The sequence below is a fragment of the Pongo pygmaeus genome, chromosome 10 (assembly GCF_028885625.2).
Source record: "Pongo pygmaeus isolate AG05252 chromosome 10, NHGRI_mPonPyg2-v2.0_pri, whole genome shotgun sequence".
Classification (NCBI taxonomy): Eukaryota; Metazoa; Chordata; class Mammalia; order Primates; family Hominidae; genus Pongo; species Pongo pygmaeus.
In genome coordinates, this window is record NC_072383.2 from 2,705,926 (window position 1) to 2,724,400 (window position 18,475).

The 18,475-nt window shown below is 48.6% G+C and overlaps 1 protein-coding gene across 19 annotated transcripts in view; it reads left to right on the top strand.

Moving 5' to 3' along the window:
* LOC129009980 (voltage-dependent L-type calcium channel subunit alpha-1C) overlaps positions 1-18,475 on the top strand; it is a 716,779-nt gene that overhangs the window by 684,524 nt on the left and 13,780 nt on the right. For 11 of the 19 annotated variants that reach the window (XM_063672327.1, XM_063672314.1, XM_063672316.1 and 8 more), the window contains 8 exons: positions 3,040-3,205; positions 3,843-3,970; positions 4,944-5,040; positions 7,127-7,229; positions 13,074-13,175; positions 15,683-15,810; positions 16,322-16,456; positions 18,059-18,411. In XM_063672327.1, the coding sequence (XP_063528397.1) occupies positions 3,040-3,205; positions 3,843-3,970; positions 4,944-5,040; positions 7,127-7,229; positions 13,074-13,175; positions 15,683-15,810; positions 16,322-16,456; positions 18,059-18,411 (1,212 nt within the window). Of the gene's footprint in view, positions 1-3,039; positions 3,206-3,842; positions 3,971-4,943; positions 5,041-7,126; positions 7,230-13,016; positions 13,176-15,682; positions 15,811-16,321; positions 16,457-18,058; positions 18,412-18,475 lie in introns of all 19 variants that reach the window. The other 8 variants (XM_063672311.1, XM_063672312.1, XM_063672319.1 and 5 more) reach the window with 1 other exon arrangement.

Here is an 18,475-nt window from a genome sequence, read left to right on the forward strand (position 1 = left end):
ATTAACTGAAAACCCTTTATGACAATAGAATTAATAAAGTGGAAGATTAAAAGATTAACAAAGAAAAATAATTGCTTTCCTGTACTGGTAATAACTAATTAGTAAATGTAATAGACAAGATCTTATGCTATCACTTTTTCAATATTATTATTTTGTAACTCTTACCCAATAAAATCAGACAGGAAAGGCCAGGCGCAGTGGCTCACGCCTGTAATCCCAGCACTTCGGGAGGCCGAGGCGGGCGGATCACGAGGTCAGGAGATCGAGACCATCCTGGCTAACACGGTGAAACCCCGTCTCTACTAAAAATACAAAAAATTAGCCGGGCGTAGTAGCAGGCGCCTGTAGTCCCAGCTACTTGGGAGGCTGAGGCGGGAGAATCGCTTGAACCCTGGAGATGGAGGTTGTAGTGAGCCAAGATTGCGCCACTGCACTCCAGTCTGGGGGACAGAGCAAGACCCCATCTCTAAAAAAAAAAAAAAAAAAGACGGAAAAATAAATCAAAGGATAAGAATTGGAGAGGAAGAAACAAAATTAAATGCCAAAAAATTGATTGCCTGTGTATATATATACAAGAAAAATTACAGAAAATTGCTAAAAGGAGAGTTCAGCAAATATTCTGTAATATTAAATCAATTGTATTCCCTCTATATCAGCAGCAAATGGATATAGCTTTTAAAATATAATGTTGAAACTATACCATTTTAAATGTACAACAAAATAAAAGGAGAGAGATGCCACATTTCTGGCCAGGAGACTTAATATCATAAAGATGTCAGGATTCCCCAAATTAATTGATATCTTAATGCAATTCTAATAAGACTCCCAACAGGATTACTCATAGAGCCTCAAACTGATTCTACGGTGTCTATGGAATAGAAAAGGACACTGAAAACCAAGACAAATGTTGAAGAACAACAGGTTGGAAGGATTCCTGCACTGTGAGAGGGCAGGACTTACTATAAGCCAACTTACTATGAAGACAACACAGTACTTCTGTACCAAGATAAACAAATAAACCTGAGGAATGCAATGAAAGGCTAGAACAAGACCCACACACCTACGCAAATACAACTTATGGCAGAAGAAATATTTCAATTAAGTAGGTAAAGATGTACTATTCAATAAATAGTATTAACAAAATGACTTATCTATACAGAAAAAAATAAAAGCATCTTTCTACCTCATATCAAACATGAAAATAAATTTCAGGTTAATAAGTTATTGTGGAAAAACAAAACTTTAGAACCTTTGGAAGAACATAGAAAAGAATGTCTTTATGACCTAAAATAGAGAAGGATTTTTTAAACATGATGCAAAAAGCACAAAACATGGAGGAAAAAACTATAAATTTGACCTCATTGAAACAAAAAACTTAGATTCACCAAAATACACTGTAAATAATACCAGAGACAATCCACAAATTGGAAGAAGATCTTTCTGATGCAAATAACTAACAAAGGGTTAAGAATAGACATGAAACCACCATGAGACTCCACCTTACTCCTGCAAGAATGGCTGTAATTTAAAAAATAAAAAATAATAGATGTTGGCATGGATGTGGTGAAAAGGAAACACTTTTACCCTGCTGGTGGGAATGTAAACTAGTACAGCCACTATGGAAAACAGTATGGAGATTCCTTAAAGAACTAAAAGTAGATCTACCATTCCATCCAGCAATCCCACTCCTGGGTATCTACCCAGAGGAAAAGAAGTCATTATGTGAAAGAGACACCTGCACACACACATTTATAGCAGCACCATTTGCAAAATGATGTAATGGACTTTGGGGACTTGGGGAAGGGAAGGAGGATGGTCAGGGATAAAAGACTACTGCTTGGGTGATGGGTGCAGCGAAATCTCAGAAATCACCACTGAAGGACTTGTCCGTGTAAGCAAAAACCACCTGTTCCCAAAAAACTATTGAAAATTTTAAAAAAGAATAGAGAATAGAGTATCTTTTTTTTTTTTTTTTGAGACAGAATCTTGCTCTGTCACCCAGGCTGGAGTGCAGTGGCACTATCTCGGCTCAGTGCAAGCTCCGCCTCCCGGGTTCACGCCATTCTCCTGCCTCAGCCTCCCGAGTAGCTGGGACTACAGGCGCCCGCCACCACGCCCAGCTAATTTTTGTATTTTTAGTAGAGACGGGGTTTCACCATGTTAGCCAGGATGGTCTGGATCTCCTGACCTCGTGATCTGCCTGCCTCGGCCTCCTAAAGTGCTGGGATTACAGGCGTGAGCCACCACACCTGGCCAGAGAATAGAGTATCTTAAGCCCTACAAACGAACAAGAAGACAACCTGAATCAAACGAGCAAAAACATGAACATGCCATTTAGTGGAAGATAAAATTTAAATTCTCAACCCACTGATCGTTTTATAACCAAATTAAAACAGCAATGACATATTATCTCACACAAATTACATGAGCAACATTTAAAACAATTCACTAATGAACTGATGAGTTTGTACAGTAGTGTCATTTCTCCTACACTGGTAATAGGAGTCTAAGTTGGACAAACCCTTGGAGGTCATAGACTATCTAGTAAAAATGAAGACACATGTACTTTAACTGGCAATTCCACTTCTAAGTGGATACCCAAGATATAAATCTGCATGTTTATTGCAGTGTTATTTGTACTAGTAAAAGAAAAAAATGAAAAATCTAAATGTTCCTTAACAGGACAGTGGATTTTTTTACGGTAAGTTCATAGAGCATACTCCTATACAGCAGTTAAGATGAATGAACTGGAACTAAAATACATCCAAAGGGCTAAGTTTCAAAAACATTGCATGGATTGCAGAAACAGCAAGTTTTCAGAAAAGGTGCTATTTGTTACTGTTTATATAAAATTTGAATAATGCTATGTGCTTCATATTTAGCAAACATATCAGAGCATTCAGGGAATGATGAACATCCAGTTCATTTTAGTAACTCCCTCTGGGGAAGGAGGAAAGGGACAGGTGGGGAGGGATGCAGAGGGCCCTCCTTGGCGTCTGTAGCAGGGGCTGCATGAACGTGGTTCTCCCTCCCCTCCAGGTGTGCCACCGGGGAGGCCTGGCAGGACATCATGCTGGCCTGCATGCCAGGCAAGAAGTGTGCCCCAGAGTCCGAGCCCAGCAACAGCACGGAGGGTGAAACGCCCTGTGGCAGCAGCTTTGCTGTCTTCTACTTCATCAGCTTCTACATGCTCTGTGCCTTCCTGGTAAGCCAAGGGGGAACTCAACAGCCAGCAGCCATGAGTGCCCAGTTCCAGGGCAGCCTGAACCCTCCATCTCTACAGCTCATGGTCAGGGCAACCCTATCAGAGGAGCTGGCTTGGGAAGACTAAGTTGGCAGGAGTGTCCAGCCACATGGAGAGAAAGGCAGAAAGCCCTGGGCCAGAGTGAGCTCCACCAGCATCTTGCTTGTCTGTTCTCGGCTCTTGTCATGGTGGCATTGTCCCAGAGGACAACGGGGACATGTGGGGGCCTGGAAAGAGCTGTACTTTTTTGGCATCTTGCTGAGGAGTGAGGAAAAGGGGATAAAGTCCCCTCTGTCCTGCATCTTGCTGAGGAGTGAGGAAAATGGGATAAAGTCCTCTCTGTCCTGCGCAGCCCTGCCCAGCAGCTCGGTAGGAGGGAAGCTGTCTAGCCCACATGTGGGTTCATCACACACAACTCTCAGGGAAGCTGTGTCAAGTTTATGTCCAAGAGACCCAGGTTCTCAGTCTGGTAGGATGGATTACTGGTCTTTAGAAATGTTGGCTTCTGCCATCAGGAGGCCCCAGCTGGCAAGGGGGTTCCAGAGGCAGGTGTGTAGGAAGGTCTTCTCACAGCACCTCATTGTACTGTTCCCCACAGATCATCAACCTCTTTGTAGCTGTCATCATGGACAACTTTGACTACCTGACAAGGGACTGGTCCATCCTTGGTCCCCACCACCTGGATGAGTTTAAAAGAATCTGGGCAGAGTATGACCCTGAAGCGAAGTAAGTTCCCAGAGGGAAATCCTGATTCCCCAAGCTGAGAGAGGGTATAGCTGACCATACCTGCAGGAGTGGCTCAAGGTTGGCCAACACTGGGTGGATCAATTAGAAACACTGGACTGCATCAAACCCTAGGGTGAAAGGTCAAAGGCCAGCAGGAGGAGGCCCGGCACCTTCAATTAAGTCAAGAATATATCTACTAGGTTGGGTGGGGTGGCTCACACCTGTAATCCCAGCATTTTAGAAGGCAAAGGTAGTTGAATCACTCGAGGCCAGGAGTTCAAGACCAGCCTGGCCAACATAGTGAACCCTATCTCTACTAAAAATACAAAAATTAGCCGGACATGGTGGCACATGCCTATAATCCCAGCTACTCGGGAGGCCAAGGCATGAGAATTGCCTGAACCCGGGAGACGGAGGTTGCAGTGAGCTGAGATCACACCACTGCACTCCAGCCTGGGCGACAGAGCAAGACTCCATCTAAAAAAGAAAGAAAACAATATATCTACTATATTCAGTTGAATGGAAGGATAGGAAATTCTAGTATCAGGAATAACTAGTAAGTGTTCAAGTTAGGATAGGTAGGGCCAGGGAAAATCTTGACTCCATTCCCGCTTCTGGTCTAAAGATCAATCACATTCGGCTGACCCTCAGTAAATACCTTTTGGTCAGAAGGTTAGTTCATTCAATCAGCAAGCACATATTGAGAATTTTGTTGCACTGCTAAAATCCCTTCCACCTTGAACATAGCATGGGCAGAAAATTATTCATTAAAATCTAAATACGTGTATATGTATATTGGTTTGGGCTGTGTCATGCAATTCTGCAACTCTGTACTGAGTGTGACTAAAGGGCTACCACACTGTGCAATGCTGCCCATATGAGTGGGTCCTACCCCTCAGGTGCATGCGTCCTGGGCTGCTGGCAGAGACCATGGCTCTCTGATGCCCTGTCCCTCCTCTCCTTCCTCTTCTAGGGGTCGTATCAAACACCTGGATGTGGTGACCCTCCTCCGGCGGATTCAGCCCCCCCTAGGTTTTGGGAAGCTGTGCCCTCACCGCGTGGCTTGCAAAGTAAGAGATAACTGGGTTCATGGGAGGAAGAGAGAAAATAGGGGAGGTGAAGTGCCCATTTCTTGTGATCCTTTAAGGGAATGAACATACTAGTTTATGTGCCTAATGATTACATTTTAAGGGTCCTTCCAGCTCTAAATTCTCAGACTCTATGAGGGAATAACGAGTGAATGCCTCCTGTCCTACTGAGCCAGGGACCCAGTCCTGGATAAAGGACTTGTTCAGTCCATCCCACTGCACCATCCGGGCATCCTGGGGTGGGAGACTTCCCAGCCTAGACTAGAGGGGTTGGGCATTCTTTTCCCGGAGTTGGAGGGCCATTAGAAAGCCCAGGCATTGACTTCAGGGGTCTGTGAGTCCTAAAATTGTACAAAAATCACTAAAATAAAGTTTACCAGGGAGAGGATTTCTCACTTTAATCAGATTCCTTAGTGAGACCATGACCCAAAAAAAAGGTGTCGTTTCCATTTCTCCCCTCCTCTCCACCGTGGCCATTCTGCGCTCCTTGTTGGGGCAATAATGAGCTGACAGACAGCTGGGGGAAGGGAGACCAGAGGGCTGGAGAGAGAAGGAAACTCAGATGGCAGGAGGATTCGGCTCTGTGAGAATCCACTCATGGAAAACGCAGATTGAGGGAACATAGAACCTTCTACTTGTGCTCTGTTTACTGAGTTTCTTCTCATTTGTGCCTCCACTTTGCTCCAAAAAAAAAAAAAACAGATTTTAAGAGATTTCCAAGGGCATAGAAAATATCAGAAAAAAAGGAGTATAAAATAAATGCAAGGTACAAACACCATGCAAGGCGAGGGTGGGGAGGGGTGCAGCCTGGAGGGGGCTAAAGTGCATCCGTTGTGGCCTCCGGATGGGCCTGGGCACGCTGAAGCCTGGGTGTGAAACTTTCCAGTGGCCACGATACAGTTCACACCATCCATGAGGCTCACCAAGATCTGGTCACTCAGGAAAAGTGTAACCCTTCTAGACACTGAGATTAGCAGGACACTGTGTGAGCTGATGAATAGCCCCCCTTGAGCATGCCTTTGGCATGGACGCCGTGGTGAGCGTCACACTGCGCTTGCTCATCATGACCCAGTGCGTGCTGAAGGCCCCACACCAGAGCTCAGTGCCAGGGAAGCCTGTTCTGGGGGTGTGCTAGGAAAGAAGAGGGCAAGACAGCACTATTCAGTGTCAGCAAGCTTCTACTCCAGCTTGATGCAGAAGCATATTTGTCAGTACACAGAGGAGAAGACATGTAGCATCTCCTGCAGGCAAAGCTCCTGTGATCCTTTCTCTTCTCTGGGCTATGGACGAATGCTGCCTGGCAGGTGGGCTCCCAGCACGTGCTGGCGTACAGCCGGTCTTTGCTGCCAGTGGAGAGCACACCTGCACACCTGAGCAGACTTTCGAGCAGGGCGCAAAGTTGGGTGGCCTTCACATCCTTTTATGGAAGTGAAGGTCTAATGAGGACAAATTTCATACCTCTCCCACTCCGTGAGGAGGGTCAAAAGTAGTTGTGGCAAAGGCAAGAGTCTCCCTGGAATGCTTCAGGGAGCATTCACTCCCGGCCCACTCCAGCAACACCCACACAAGCTGCATGTCTCCCCCAGCATCCTCTGTATATTAGGCCATCCTTGCACTGCTATAAAGAAATACCCGAGACTGGGTAATTTATAAGAAAACAGGTTTAATTGGCCCACAGTTCAGCAGGCTGTACAGGAAGCATGGCACTAGCATTCTGCTTCTGGGGAGGCCTCAGGAAGCTTGCAATCATGGTGGAAGGCAAAGGGGAGGCAGGTGCATCACATGGACAGACAGGGAGCAAGAGAGAAGGGGGAGGGACCACACACTTAAACAAGCAGATCTCATGAGAACTCACTCACCAAGGGGACGGTACCAAACCATTTGTGAGAAATCCACCCCATGATGCAATCACCTTCCATCAGGCCCCACCTCCAATTCTGGGGATTACAATTCAACTTGAGATTTGGGCAGGGACACAGATCCAAACCATATCACTCTGCTACGGTGTTCTGTGGTCCCCTAAGCACCGCCTGCCATCATCACCAGCTTTGCTTCTCTTCGCCTGCAGCGCCTGGTCTCCATGAACATGCCTCTGAACAGCGACGGGACAGTCATGTTCAATGCCACCCTGTTTGCCCTGGTCAGGACGGCCCTGAGGATCAAAACAGAAGGTAAGGTCACCCATGGGCACTGGGAGAGACACTCAGAAGGTCTAGCAGACAATCAGAGAGGAGCTCGGCAGCCTGCAAAGTGCTCAAGGGAACTTCCTGCCCCAGACAGCATCTGAGCGGGGATACGGGGGTAACCTGCGCTCCAGGACATCGCAGGGCCCTAGCCGGCTGATGACTTCTTTGCTTCCTGAATGGTCTCCCTGCCTCTAGCTCAGGGGTTTCCAATCTTTTGGCTTCTCTGGGCCACATTGGAAGAAGAATTGTCTTGGGCCACACATAAAATACACTTACGATAGCTGATGAACTAAAAAAAAAAAAATCGCAAAATACTCAATGTTTTAAGAAAGTTTACGAATATGTGTTGGGCCACGTTCAAAGCCGTCATGGGCCGTATGTGGCCCACGGGCTGCAGGTTGGACAAGCCTGCTCTAGCTTATTCATTTTGAACTCTAGCTTTCCATGAAACTCTGGGACTCATTCTGGGTGGTATCTTGAAGTCAGAGAGTATAGCTCACAAAACAGAAGGAGACGGGTGTTACCTGAAGCAGGATGAACCCGTCTAAAAGGACTTACACTGGCTACAGGTGGGTGTCTCAAATGCTCAACTCATTAAATTAATAGGGCTGTGCTGGGAAGACATGTGTGGGAAAGGGGACATAGTGACAAGTGGTGGCCGTGGTGGAGGTCATCGCACACATTGTGCGGGCTGAGCCTGGCTCAAGGCTCTTAGCCAGCGGACGGGTGAGGATTCAGACCTCACCTGTGCCACCTAGTCAGACCGGGCTCCCTCAGGGCTGCGTCCACCTGGAGGGGCCCTTCTAGTTTTCACAAGGCACCCTAAGGGCTAGCAGCAGCCTGAGTGAGATAATCTGCTTGCTTCATGATGGATAAGAGTTTGTGAACCACTATGGGAAAGGCTTTATTAAACACACCTAACAGGATACCATTTCTCTCCAAGAGTGTCCAGCCTCGGAGTGTCTAGTGTTTCTCAGAGCATGGTCAAAAGACCACCTGCTGCAGAATCAGCTTTGGGTACCTGTTTAAGCTACTGAGTCCCAGGCACCCACACAGATCTGCTGACCCCAAATCCCTGAGCATGGGGCCCAGGAATCTGCATTTTGAACCAACTACAGAGATGATTCAAACCCACTGGTGTAATAATTACAGAAAACACAGATGAGACAAGCAGTATGCTTCCTTCCCCTTCCTACACTTCTAGCTTAAAGCTCAGGCTGTCCGTCAGTGTGTTCCTCGGGGCAACAGAAGGAGCCCCAGGCAGGTGGGAGGCTCGAATCTGAGTCCCTGCTCTCTCACTAATGACATGAGTATGAGCCATTTACTCTCTCTCTATTTCAGTTGCTCCATTGGTAGACTAGAGAAAGGTGATGACATCTGGGAATTTAATTCATTGAATAACCCAGACATGGGCCTTCTCTCAGTTAGATCCTTCAAAAAACAATAACAGAAACATTTCAAATGAAGTGAAAGGAGAACCAGTCCACCAAAACACAAGTCAAAATAATTAGCTGATTTTTAAAAAAATAAAAATAGGGGCCAGGCGCGGTGGCTCGCACGTGTAATTCCAGCACTTTGGGAGGCCCAGTCGGGCAGATCACGAGGTTAGGAGATTGAGACCATCCTGGCCAACATGGTGAAACCCCGTCTCTACTAAAAATACAAAAATTAGCCAGGCATGGTGGCACATGCCTGTAATCCCAGCTACTCAGGAGGCTGAGGCAGGAGAATCGCTTGAACCTGGGAGGCAGAGGTTGCAGTGAGCTGAGATCACACCACTGCACTCCAGCCTGGGCAACAGAGTGAGACTCCATCTGAAAAAATAAAATAAAATAATAAAAATAGGACAAGTTCTGCTACTAAATTAAAAAAAAAAAGAGCAAAGGCTTAAAAAATATACCATCCGTAGCCAATGCAATCACTCAATCTGAAATGGGTGTAAATAGGCCTATTTCTCACTGCCAGAAAACCAAAACACACTTTTTTTTTTTTAATGGAATCTTGCTCGCCAGGCTGGAGTGCAGTGGCACAATCTCGGCCTGCTACAACCTCTGACTCCCTGGTTCAAGCCATTCTCCTGCCTCAGCCTCTCAAGTAGCTGGGATTACAGGCATGTGCCACCATGCCTGGCTAATTTTCGTATTTTTAGTAGAGACAGGGTTTCACCATGTTGGCCAGGATGGTCTCAATCTCCTGACCTTGTGATCTGCCCGACTGGGCCTCCCAAAGTGCTGGGATGACAGGCGTGAGCCACCGCGCCCGGCCAAAACACACATTTAATTCACACATGTGTTTATAACAAGGAAGAAAACTGGGAAGGAAATGTGTTCGTATGCTAACACTGATTATCATGAGTAGAAAGATCAGCAGTGACATCCACCTTACTCCTTTAGCTTTTTTTACTTTCCAAATTTTCTGCAAGGAATGTTACTCTCCTACGTTCAGAGGGAAGGAGAGGCGATATAAATGACTGCCAGGAGGAATATGTTGTAATACTTAAAGACTGATGTAAATTAAGGATGTGAAATTTTGTTCCCTAGAGGAACAAAAGGCAGGGAGGTATGGAAGCAAGAATTCAGCAGGGTCGAAGGTTCACTGTCAAAGCCAACCACATGCCAACTAAGGAAGACCAATAGCTAGTAACAATGCGAAAGACTGACCAATCAAATGCAGAGACCCAATTCTGAGGAAATAAGAGTTCCAGAGAAAAGAGGAGAAGCCAGCCATGTGGGAACTACAATCCTGTCAAGAATTACAGACTGTCTTTTGAACACAAAGACATTTCAGAACAGCTAACAAAGGGCCCGAAACGCCCCCACCCAAGGGTGAGCCTTCATCAGACATGGGCCCTCCTCAAACTTGTTAAAATCGAAACGCCCCCACCCGAGGGTGAGCCTTCATCAGACACGGGCCCTCCGCAAACTTGTTAAAATTGAAACGCCCCCACCCAAGGGTGAGCCTTCATCAGACACGGGCCCTTCACAAACTTGTTAAAATCCTAAGAAAAGAAGACAAAGTCAAGTCTTGGAAGCAACTAGAAAGAAATGTGAGAAGACATCTACATTTGTGAAGATAAGGCTTGCATCAGTCCTCACCCTTCAGACTTCTCAGCATGGAAGGAATTGGGGAGAAATTAACACCTACCTCACAGAAGCAGAGCTCTCATCCCAAGTCCAGTACCAAGCCAAACAAGCTTCTCTCTTGGAACACAGAAGGAAGAGCGCTCATCCCAAGTCCAGTACCAAGCCAAACAAGCTTCTCTCTTGGAACATAGAAGGAAGAGCTCTCATCCCAAGTCCAGTACCAAGCCAAACAAGCTTCTCTCTTGGAACATAGAAGGAAGAGCTCTCAGCCCAAGTCCAGTACCAAGCCAAACAAGCTTCTCTCTTGGAACATAGAAGGAAGAGCTCTCAGCCCAAGTCCAGTACCAAGCCAAACAAGCTTCTCTCTTGGAACATAGAAGGAAGAGCTCTCATCCCAAGTCCAGTACCAAGCCAAACAAGCTTCTCTCTTGGAACATAGAAGGAAGATAGTGAAAAATACTTAGATGACGTGAAACAATTGTTGGTGAACTTCCACAATTACGTAGACCATCATGAGAATAAATTAAGGCTGATAAAAAAAATGAAAGGTCCTTTTGGAAGCTATGTTAATTTCTTAGGTCTGCTGTAACAAATGATCACAAACTGGGCAGCTTGAAACAGGAGAAAGTTCTCTCAGTTTAGGAGGCCACAGGCCTAAAACTAAGGTGTCAGCAGGGTTGGTTCTTTCTGGAGGCTCTGGGGAGAATCTGTTCCACCCTTTCTCCCAGCTTCTGAGGGCTGTGGACGATGCCTGGTGTGCACTGGCTCACAGCGGCATCACGCCATCTGTGCCTCCATCTTCAAATAGCCTCCAGGATCTTGTGTCCTCTCCTCTTCTTGGAAGGACGCCAGCCACATTGGACTTAGGGCCCACCCTCATCCAGGATGACCTCATCTTAACTAATTACATTGGTGAAAATCCTATTTCCAACTAAGGCCACATTCTGAGGTTCTAGGTAGATATGAATTTTGGAAGGACACTATTCAGCCCAGTACCGAAGCTAAGTATATCTGAATACCATGTGTGTTAGGATCTTGCACTGCGTGTGTCAGAAACCTCCAGCTACCTCTCCCGTGAAGGGGATTGATCACCTGTGCAGCTGGAGGGCCCGGGAGTCGTCCCCTACCTTCAGGTCCTGTTTGGATCTGGCATTCAGGGAGCTCAGGATTCTGTCAATCCCTCTACTGCCACCTCTGCATGCTCTGCCCTGTGGCCCCAGAGGTGGATTTGAACCCAGGCAGTCTGGGTTCAAACTGCCCTCAACCACAATACCGGAGCCCTCAACCACAATACCGGACTGCCGGTCCTATGCAAGAGCAGTAAACATCCCATGTTGGTTTCCTACTGCTGCAAAGCAAATTACTACAAGCTTTTCAGCTTAAAAAGACACCCCGTTGGCTGGGCACGGTGGCTCACACATGTAATCCCAGCATTTTGGGAGGCTGAGGCAGGTGGATTACCTGAAGTTGGGAGTTTGAGACCAGCCTGACCAACATGGAGAAACACCATCTCTACTAAAAATAGAAAATTAGCTGGGCATGGTGGCACATGCCTGTAATCCCAGCTACTTGGGAGGCTGAGGTAGGAGAATCACTTGAACCCAGGAGGCGGAGGTTGCAGTGAGCCGAGATCGCACCATTGCACTCCAGCCTGGGCAACAAGTGCAAACTTCCGTCTAAAAAAAAAAAAGACACCCCATTAGTAGCTCATGGTTTTGCAGGTCAGAAGTCCAGAAGTGGTGAAGCTGGGCTCTCATAAGGCAAATCCAGGATATTGATCAGGCCATAGTCTCTTCTGGAGGCTCTGGGGGAGATCACGTTGTTGGTGGAATTCATTTGTTGCAATTGTAGGCCTGAGATCCTCACTTTCCTGCTGGCTGACAGCTGGGGACCCCCTTAGCTCCTAGAGGCTGCCTCTCTCAGTTCAGCCCACATGACTGTTTGCTTTCTTCCAGGCCAGCTGGAGAGAACTCTGCCTTTAAAGGGCTCATGTGACTAGGTCAGGCCTGCCTAACCTCCCTGTCTTAGGTCATAGGTGCTGTGTGCCACATAACCTGATCTCAGGAGTAAAATCTATGATGGTCAGGGGCCCAGGGCTTTGGCAGCATGTGCACCCTGGTGAGCAGCATCTTAGAATCCTGCCCTCCACATCTGTCCTTACAGCTGTAAGGCTCAGCTTTCCTTTTTCACCACTGTAAGGCTAGGACCCCAGAGGCTGCACAGGGCAGGCATCTAAGTAGGGGAACTTGGGACAGAGCCCTTATTGACAGATGTACCCTCCAATCATCCATGTTCCCTGTGGCTGCCCAAGGAGGTCCATGAGAAATGCCACCCATGGGGACCAGCCCCCCACTGCCCGTGGCAGGGCCATACGTGTTCCAGCTAGTGAGCACATGGCCGCCATTGTTCCTGCCCAGGGGCTGGACTCAGTCCACAAGGAAGAGCACTGAGTGCCGGTGGAGGGGCCCCCTGGCTGGCCTCAGCCACAGGCAGGGGGAAGGGGAGAGGAATGGCATTGGAGGGGGCATGAGAGGGAAGGGGGAAGGAAGGAAGGTGGAGAGAGGAAGGGGAAGAGGAAGGAGGTGGAAAATGGGAAGACTGGGGAGAAGTGAAGCAAGCAAGAAAGAAACTGATGAGTCAGGGTTGCGTGGGGCAGATGCCACCATCTGTGGCTTCCTACCTTACGCAGAGGGACCCAGCCCATCAGAGGCCCACCAAGGGGCTGAGGATCCTTTCCGCCCTGCAGGGAACCTAGAACAAGCCAATGAGGAGCTGCGGGCGATCATCAAGAAGATCTGGAAGCGGACCAGCATGAAGCTGCTGGACCAGGTGGTGCCTCCTGCAGGTGGTGAGTGCTCCCTGGACTCCCGCACCTTGGCCACTACCTGGCCGTGCCCTCCTCTGCCTGCCTCTCCTCCAGCTGTGGCACCCTTAGAATGCGAAAGCATCCCCTGAGACTTGCTTCTTGAGTCCCCTAGGCTTGCTGGAGGTCTGCCTTCAGACCCTTCCTGCGGGACTCAGAGGCCCTATTGGTTAGAAGGGATGCAGGTGCAATGCCCTGCACAAACTCAGAAACAGAATGTCAGGTTGGAAATCTGGTGCAACTCTGCTTTTTACATAGGGTAACAGGCAAGTCCCTGATGCTTAGGGGTTTGGCAGAACTTCTAAAGAAACTCCACAAAGTATAGGTTTCCCATAAACCTGATTGCTGTAGGATTGCTCTAAGGCCCTGAAAGGACAGTCCCCTGAGATTCCTCCCCTCTTGGATGACATTCTTTTTGTTCTTCCAAGAGCAGTGTTTCTTGACCCTATCAAGCCCCAAATCCCTTTTTATAGCAAGGAGTTTATATTGCCTTTACTATGATCCTGAATGAAAATTATAGATAATGTAACTTTCCTATACATATAATTTCCAAAATATTAATCTAATGCCTTCACTCTAACATAAAATCTATTAAAAGCAGATGTTTCCAATATGTAAATACTCAGGCATAACTATACCAGAAGGTACATTTAACTGATGAGATCTTCTCATGCACCCACTTACAACACATACGGCTGGGTTCACAGGAAGCAAGACAATACTGAATACTGTCAACACTTTGATTTGCCATTTTGAAATAAGGGGTCAATCAGTATATTAAATAAGTGTGTGTATAAATAGCCCCACACACATAAACACACACACATACTTACTTACACATATGCAGAATAACCACGATGTGACATGGTGAGTGACCCAGACACCACAAAGAGCATCGCCATCAGGAATATAGTTTTCCAAGATGCGAACCTCTCTCGGCTAAGTTTAAATAATCCAAAGTATAGTTTTCCTCAATTTACATGGCAGTTGTATTCCTGGAAATGGTTAGGTATGTTAAAACCATGCAAAACAATGTCCTGTGTTCATTTGCCAAATGAAATTATGTTCCGAGCTCAGAGACTCCTAAGCAGAATCTTGGATGTGTAGCATAAGCTTGAAAGCCATGCAGAGTGCAAAGCTGTGATTGCAGAACATGCCTGCACTTTAAGGGACAGGTCTGGAGCTACTTAATGCTGGTGGCACCCCGACAACTAAAAACCACCCCACACATTTACTGTACCCTCCTTAAAAGGAACCACTTGCCAGAGGGAAAGCCGGACTTGGGCTAAGTGAAAATCTTGACAGTGCCATGTGATGTTTTACATATATCATTTTATTGAATCCTGACAACATTTCTGTGAAGTTTGCTCAGGGAACTAAAGTTCTTAGAAGCTAAGTTGCTGGCCCAAGGTTACCTGGAGAGTCCAGAGCAGATTCAGGATTCAAACCCAGGCCCCAGGGAACCTAGGACTCCAGGCTTGTCCCACCATGCAGTTCTTCCTTCCTCACTAGGATTCAAACCCAGGCCCCAGGGAACCTAGGACTCCAGGCTTGTCCCACCATGCAGTTCTTCCTTCCTCACTATGCTGGACAGGGGACCCGGGGTTTTTCTCTCCCACGTGGAAAGGGGGTGCTTGCCAGAGAAGAGAGGGGTCATCACTGCTATGGATTTTGCTGTTTTGGAGGGACAGGTAGTAGGAGGAGAACCCTCACCAGCCCCTAGATCTAATCCCCAGCTGTCTCTTGGGCTCGTGGCATCTCTTGACAAAGAACCAGGAGGTAGATCCAAGGGGCTCCTTACCAGGCATGAAATGTTTCCTGTACAAACTTATGGCTTCTCCACCATCAGGTTCACTCCCAGGACAGGGACTGATTGATGTCACATATAATCTTGGGTATCTAGCCCAGCAGGGAGGCAGCGAAGCCACCTGGCACAAAAACTCAATCTGGTTTGAAAGAAAAATCCAAACTTCCATGGGAAGAAAGCCCTCCTTCCACCAGCCCCTCCCTCCGAGCTAAGCTGAACCGTTTTGCACTTGTACTTGGAAGAGTGGCCAATTGATGAGGGACATTTGAAGCTCTGGAATCAAATAAGAGTTAGCAAATATCAGTAAAGTTAAAAAAAAAAGCAGGAAATAATTTTGATGATAGGCTACCTTTCGCATAAAAAAAAACAGGAGATAAGAATATGTTTGATGATTTACATAACTAATTTGCACTAAGAATCTCTGAGAAAATAAGAAACTAGATTATCTACAGGAGGTGGTGACTAGGCAGATAAGGGCTGTGGTGGGAGAGACTTTTCACCATAAGCCTTTTTATGTTTTTTTTTTTCTCTCTTTTTAAGCCATGTGAATGTACTACCTCTCCAAAAAAATTAAACCTAAAAAGTTTTAAAAAGTTTTGGATGCTGAAAAAAAAAAAATGAATGAAGTTCAACTGAATTCCCCTGCTCCCCTCTTACCCCCTTCTCCCCTCTCCATACATCTCAGATGATGAGGTCACTGTTGGCAAGTTCTACGCCACGTTCCTGATCCAGGAGTACTTCCGGAAGTTCAAGAAGCGCAAAGAGCAGGGCCTTGTGGGCAAGCCCTCCCAGAGGAACGCGCTGTCTCTGCAGGTGAGGGCCTGGGGGTGGGCCCACACTCCAGGAAGGTCCTGGTCATTGCCTCTGACCTCCAGTCAGGGTCTCGGTCCCTCCCCAGCAGGCTGGAGGCCAGGTCCCTGCAGAGGGAACCTTTCAGAGAGCTCCAGACCTTTCCAAAGATGGCTGTGAGAAGGGGGTGATGTGCCCTTCCCTACCTGCCACCCACCGACTGCCCTCCATGGTCCTGCCTGCTGTTGTAGCCCCCAGATCTCTCAAACACTTCACTGAGGCTCCCGTGACAGCCCCTGACCCCTGGTGCCCCCTCCTAATGACCCTTCAACCCTCCTGGATGGGCGAGTGGATTGTTCCATCACAGGGCAGCCCAGCCCCCAGTTCACACACAGACAAACCTTCCGGAGGGTCGACTGGCTGGGTGGAGGATGCCAGGGCCCTGGAGGGACAGGCCTTGGCCCGAAGCTGTGGCTGGCTAGGAAGCTTGGAGGAAAGGAAGCGCGGTCCTCACCATCCTCCCCTTGGATTCCAGGCTGGCTTGCGCACGCTGCATGACATCGGGCCTGAGATCCGACGGGCCATCTCTGGAGATCTCACCGCTGAGGAGGAGCTGGACAAGGCCATGAAGGAGGCTGTGTCTGCTGCTTCTGAAGATGACATCTTCAGGGTGGGTGGTGCCATGGCACACTCTCGACCCCTATAAAGATCAGTTTGGAGCAAGAGGTTGGGCTGGGGTTTTGCGGGGAACGTCCAGGGGAAAGAGCTGCACCAGAGGAAAGGGCCACTTCCAGGCTCTTCCTGATTAGCTGTCTCCTCACCCCTTTGCCTTTTCCAAGCCTGACTCCATCCCAAGGCAGGGCTCCCTGGAAACGGCAGCTCGCAGTGTCATGGGCTCTCAGAGAAGTGGGAAGGAGCCGCCTTCCTAAGGGAAATGTTTCCTAGGAGAAACTTCTACATTAGAAGTTGCAGAGTGTTCACCCCTGGGGCACATCTAATCTGCAGGCTTGTTTTGTTTGTTAATATTTGAAAATCTGGCACATTCAGGTCAAAATCAAAACTTCTGGCCTTCCTTGGAAAAGTCAGGAGACCTGGCAATATTGAGCTTGCATTCCCGCAGGGCAGCAGAGGGCTGGAGCCTAGTGGCGGTGGCCCTTTGAGATGGAGCATAGCGCGTGTTCTCCAGGTCTCGAAGACCCCTCCAGACCTCCCCTTTCCCTCTCCTTTCCTGGAGACTGAAGCTGCCCAGCAGTTGCAATAGTGAAAATTAAAACGGCTCTACCAGAATAAGGGGCGTTTATCACTCATTTGTGTTGCCTGCCTCACCATGCTGGTGTTTGGTTACAAATCCTTCTATAGCAAGGGAGAAGCTGCCAGCCATAATTGTGCAGGACCCTGCTCACACCTCTCTCTCCCGGCCCTGGGCCCAGTTCCCAGGCTGTGGAACACACAGGGGGCAAGCTGAGCCCATTCTGCCCCTGCTCTGTCTCTTCTTCATCCTTATTCTCATCACCGGGAGACATTCGTCACTGAGTGGCCTCAGGGACATGGCATGGTGGTGACACGACCCGACAAGACCCTAGAAACCAAAGCCTCATTCACCAAGGCCCAGGGATGCTCTGATGTCAAGGGTTGGAACAACCTTGCAAATAGCTACTTGCCCACTTCCCCAGGACAAGGAAAAGAATACTGGGGAAAAACACTGGCTCCTGGTTTTAAATCTCTCGGAGTCCCTATGGGGAAAAAAAACCATCATGCAGGAAATTCTTCATTTTCAAAACCGTTTGGCCAACCAGCTTTTAGCTCTGTGAGCACCTTGGGTTTCCATTTTTAAAATCTGGTTAGAATCTTCTGGTCACTCTCCCGGCCCCTGCCCTCACCGTGTGCTGGCTGCTGTTAGGGACCACGATCCTAGACGTGCCCTGGAAACTCACTCCCAGCCTTCAGGGGCTTCACTGGAAACCTCCAGGGCGGCTCGTACCAGCGGCAGCCCCTTGCCCAATCCCATCCCCACTGGTGGGTGGGTTCTCCCAGCTGCCGCAGAGGGGAGCCCGGAGCCTTGGGACTCCGGGTGCCTCCCTCTCTGGAGCAACCAGGCATGAAGAAGGTCCTCAGGTGCTCCTGGCTCCCAGCAGGGCTGTGCGTCCCCGAAAGAAGGCAGCCCACCTTCCCAGGCCCTGCACTTCCCTGACCTGGCTGTGGAGGCTGCTCTCTGGGAGGAGTGGGTGCTGGGGGGCTTCTCCTCCACCCACCCCCTCCTTCTTGCCTACAGAGGGCCGGTGGCCTGTTCGGCAACCACGTCAGCTACTACCAAAGCGACAGCCGGAGCGCCTTCCCCCAGACCTTCACCACTCAGCGCCCGCTGCACATCAACAAGGCGGGCAGCAGCCAGGGCGACACTGAGTCGCCATCCCACGAGAAGCTAGTGGACTCTACCTTCACCCCGAGCAGCTACTCGTCCACCGGCTCCAACGCCAACATCAACAACGCCAACAACACCGCCCTGGGTCGCCTCCCTCGCCCCGCCGGCTACCCCAGCACGGTCAGCACTGTGGAGGGCCACGGGCCCCCCTTGTCCCCTGCCATCCGGGTGCAGGAGGTGGCGTGGAAGCTCAGCTCCAACAGGTAAGTGGGAGGCTGGCCACCCCAGGCGGCACACAGGGCCCACGTGCTGCAGCCCTCAGGAGAC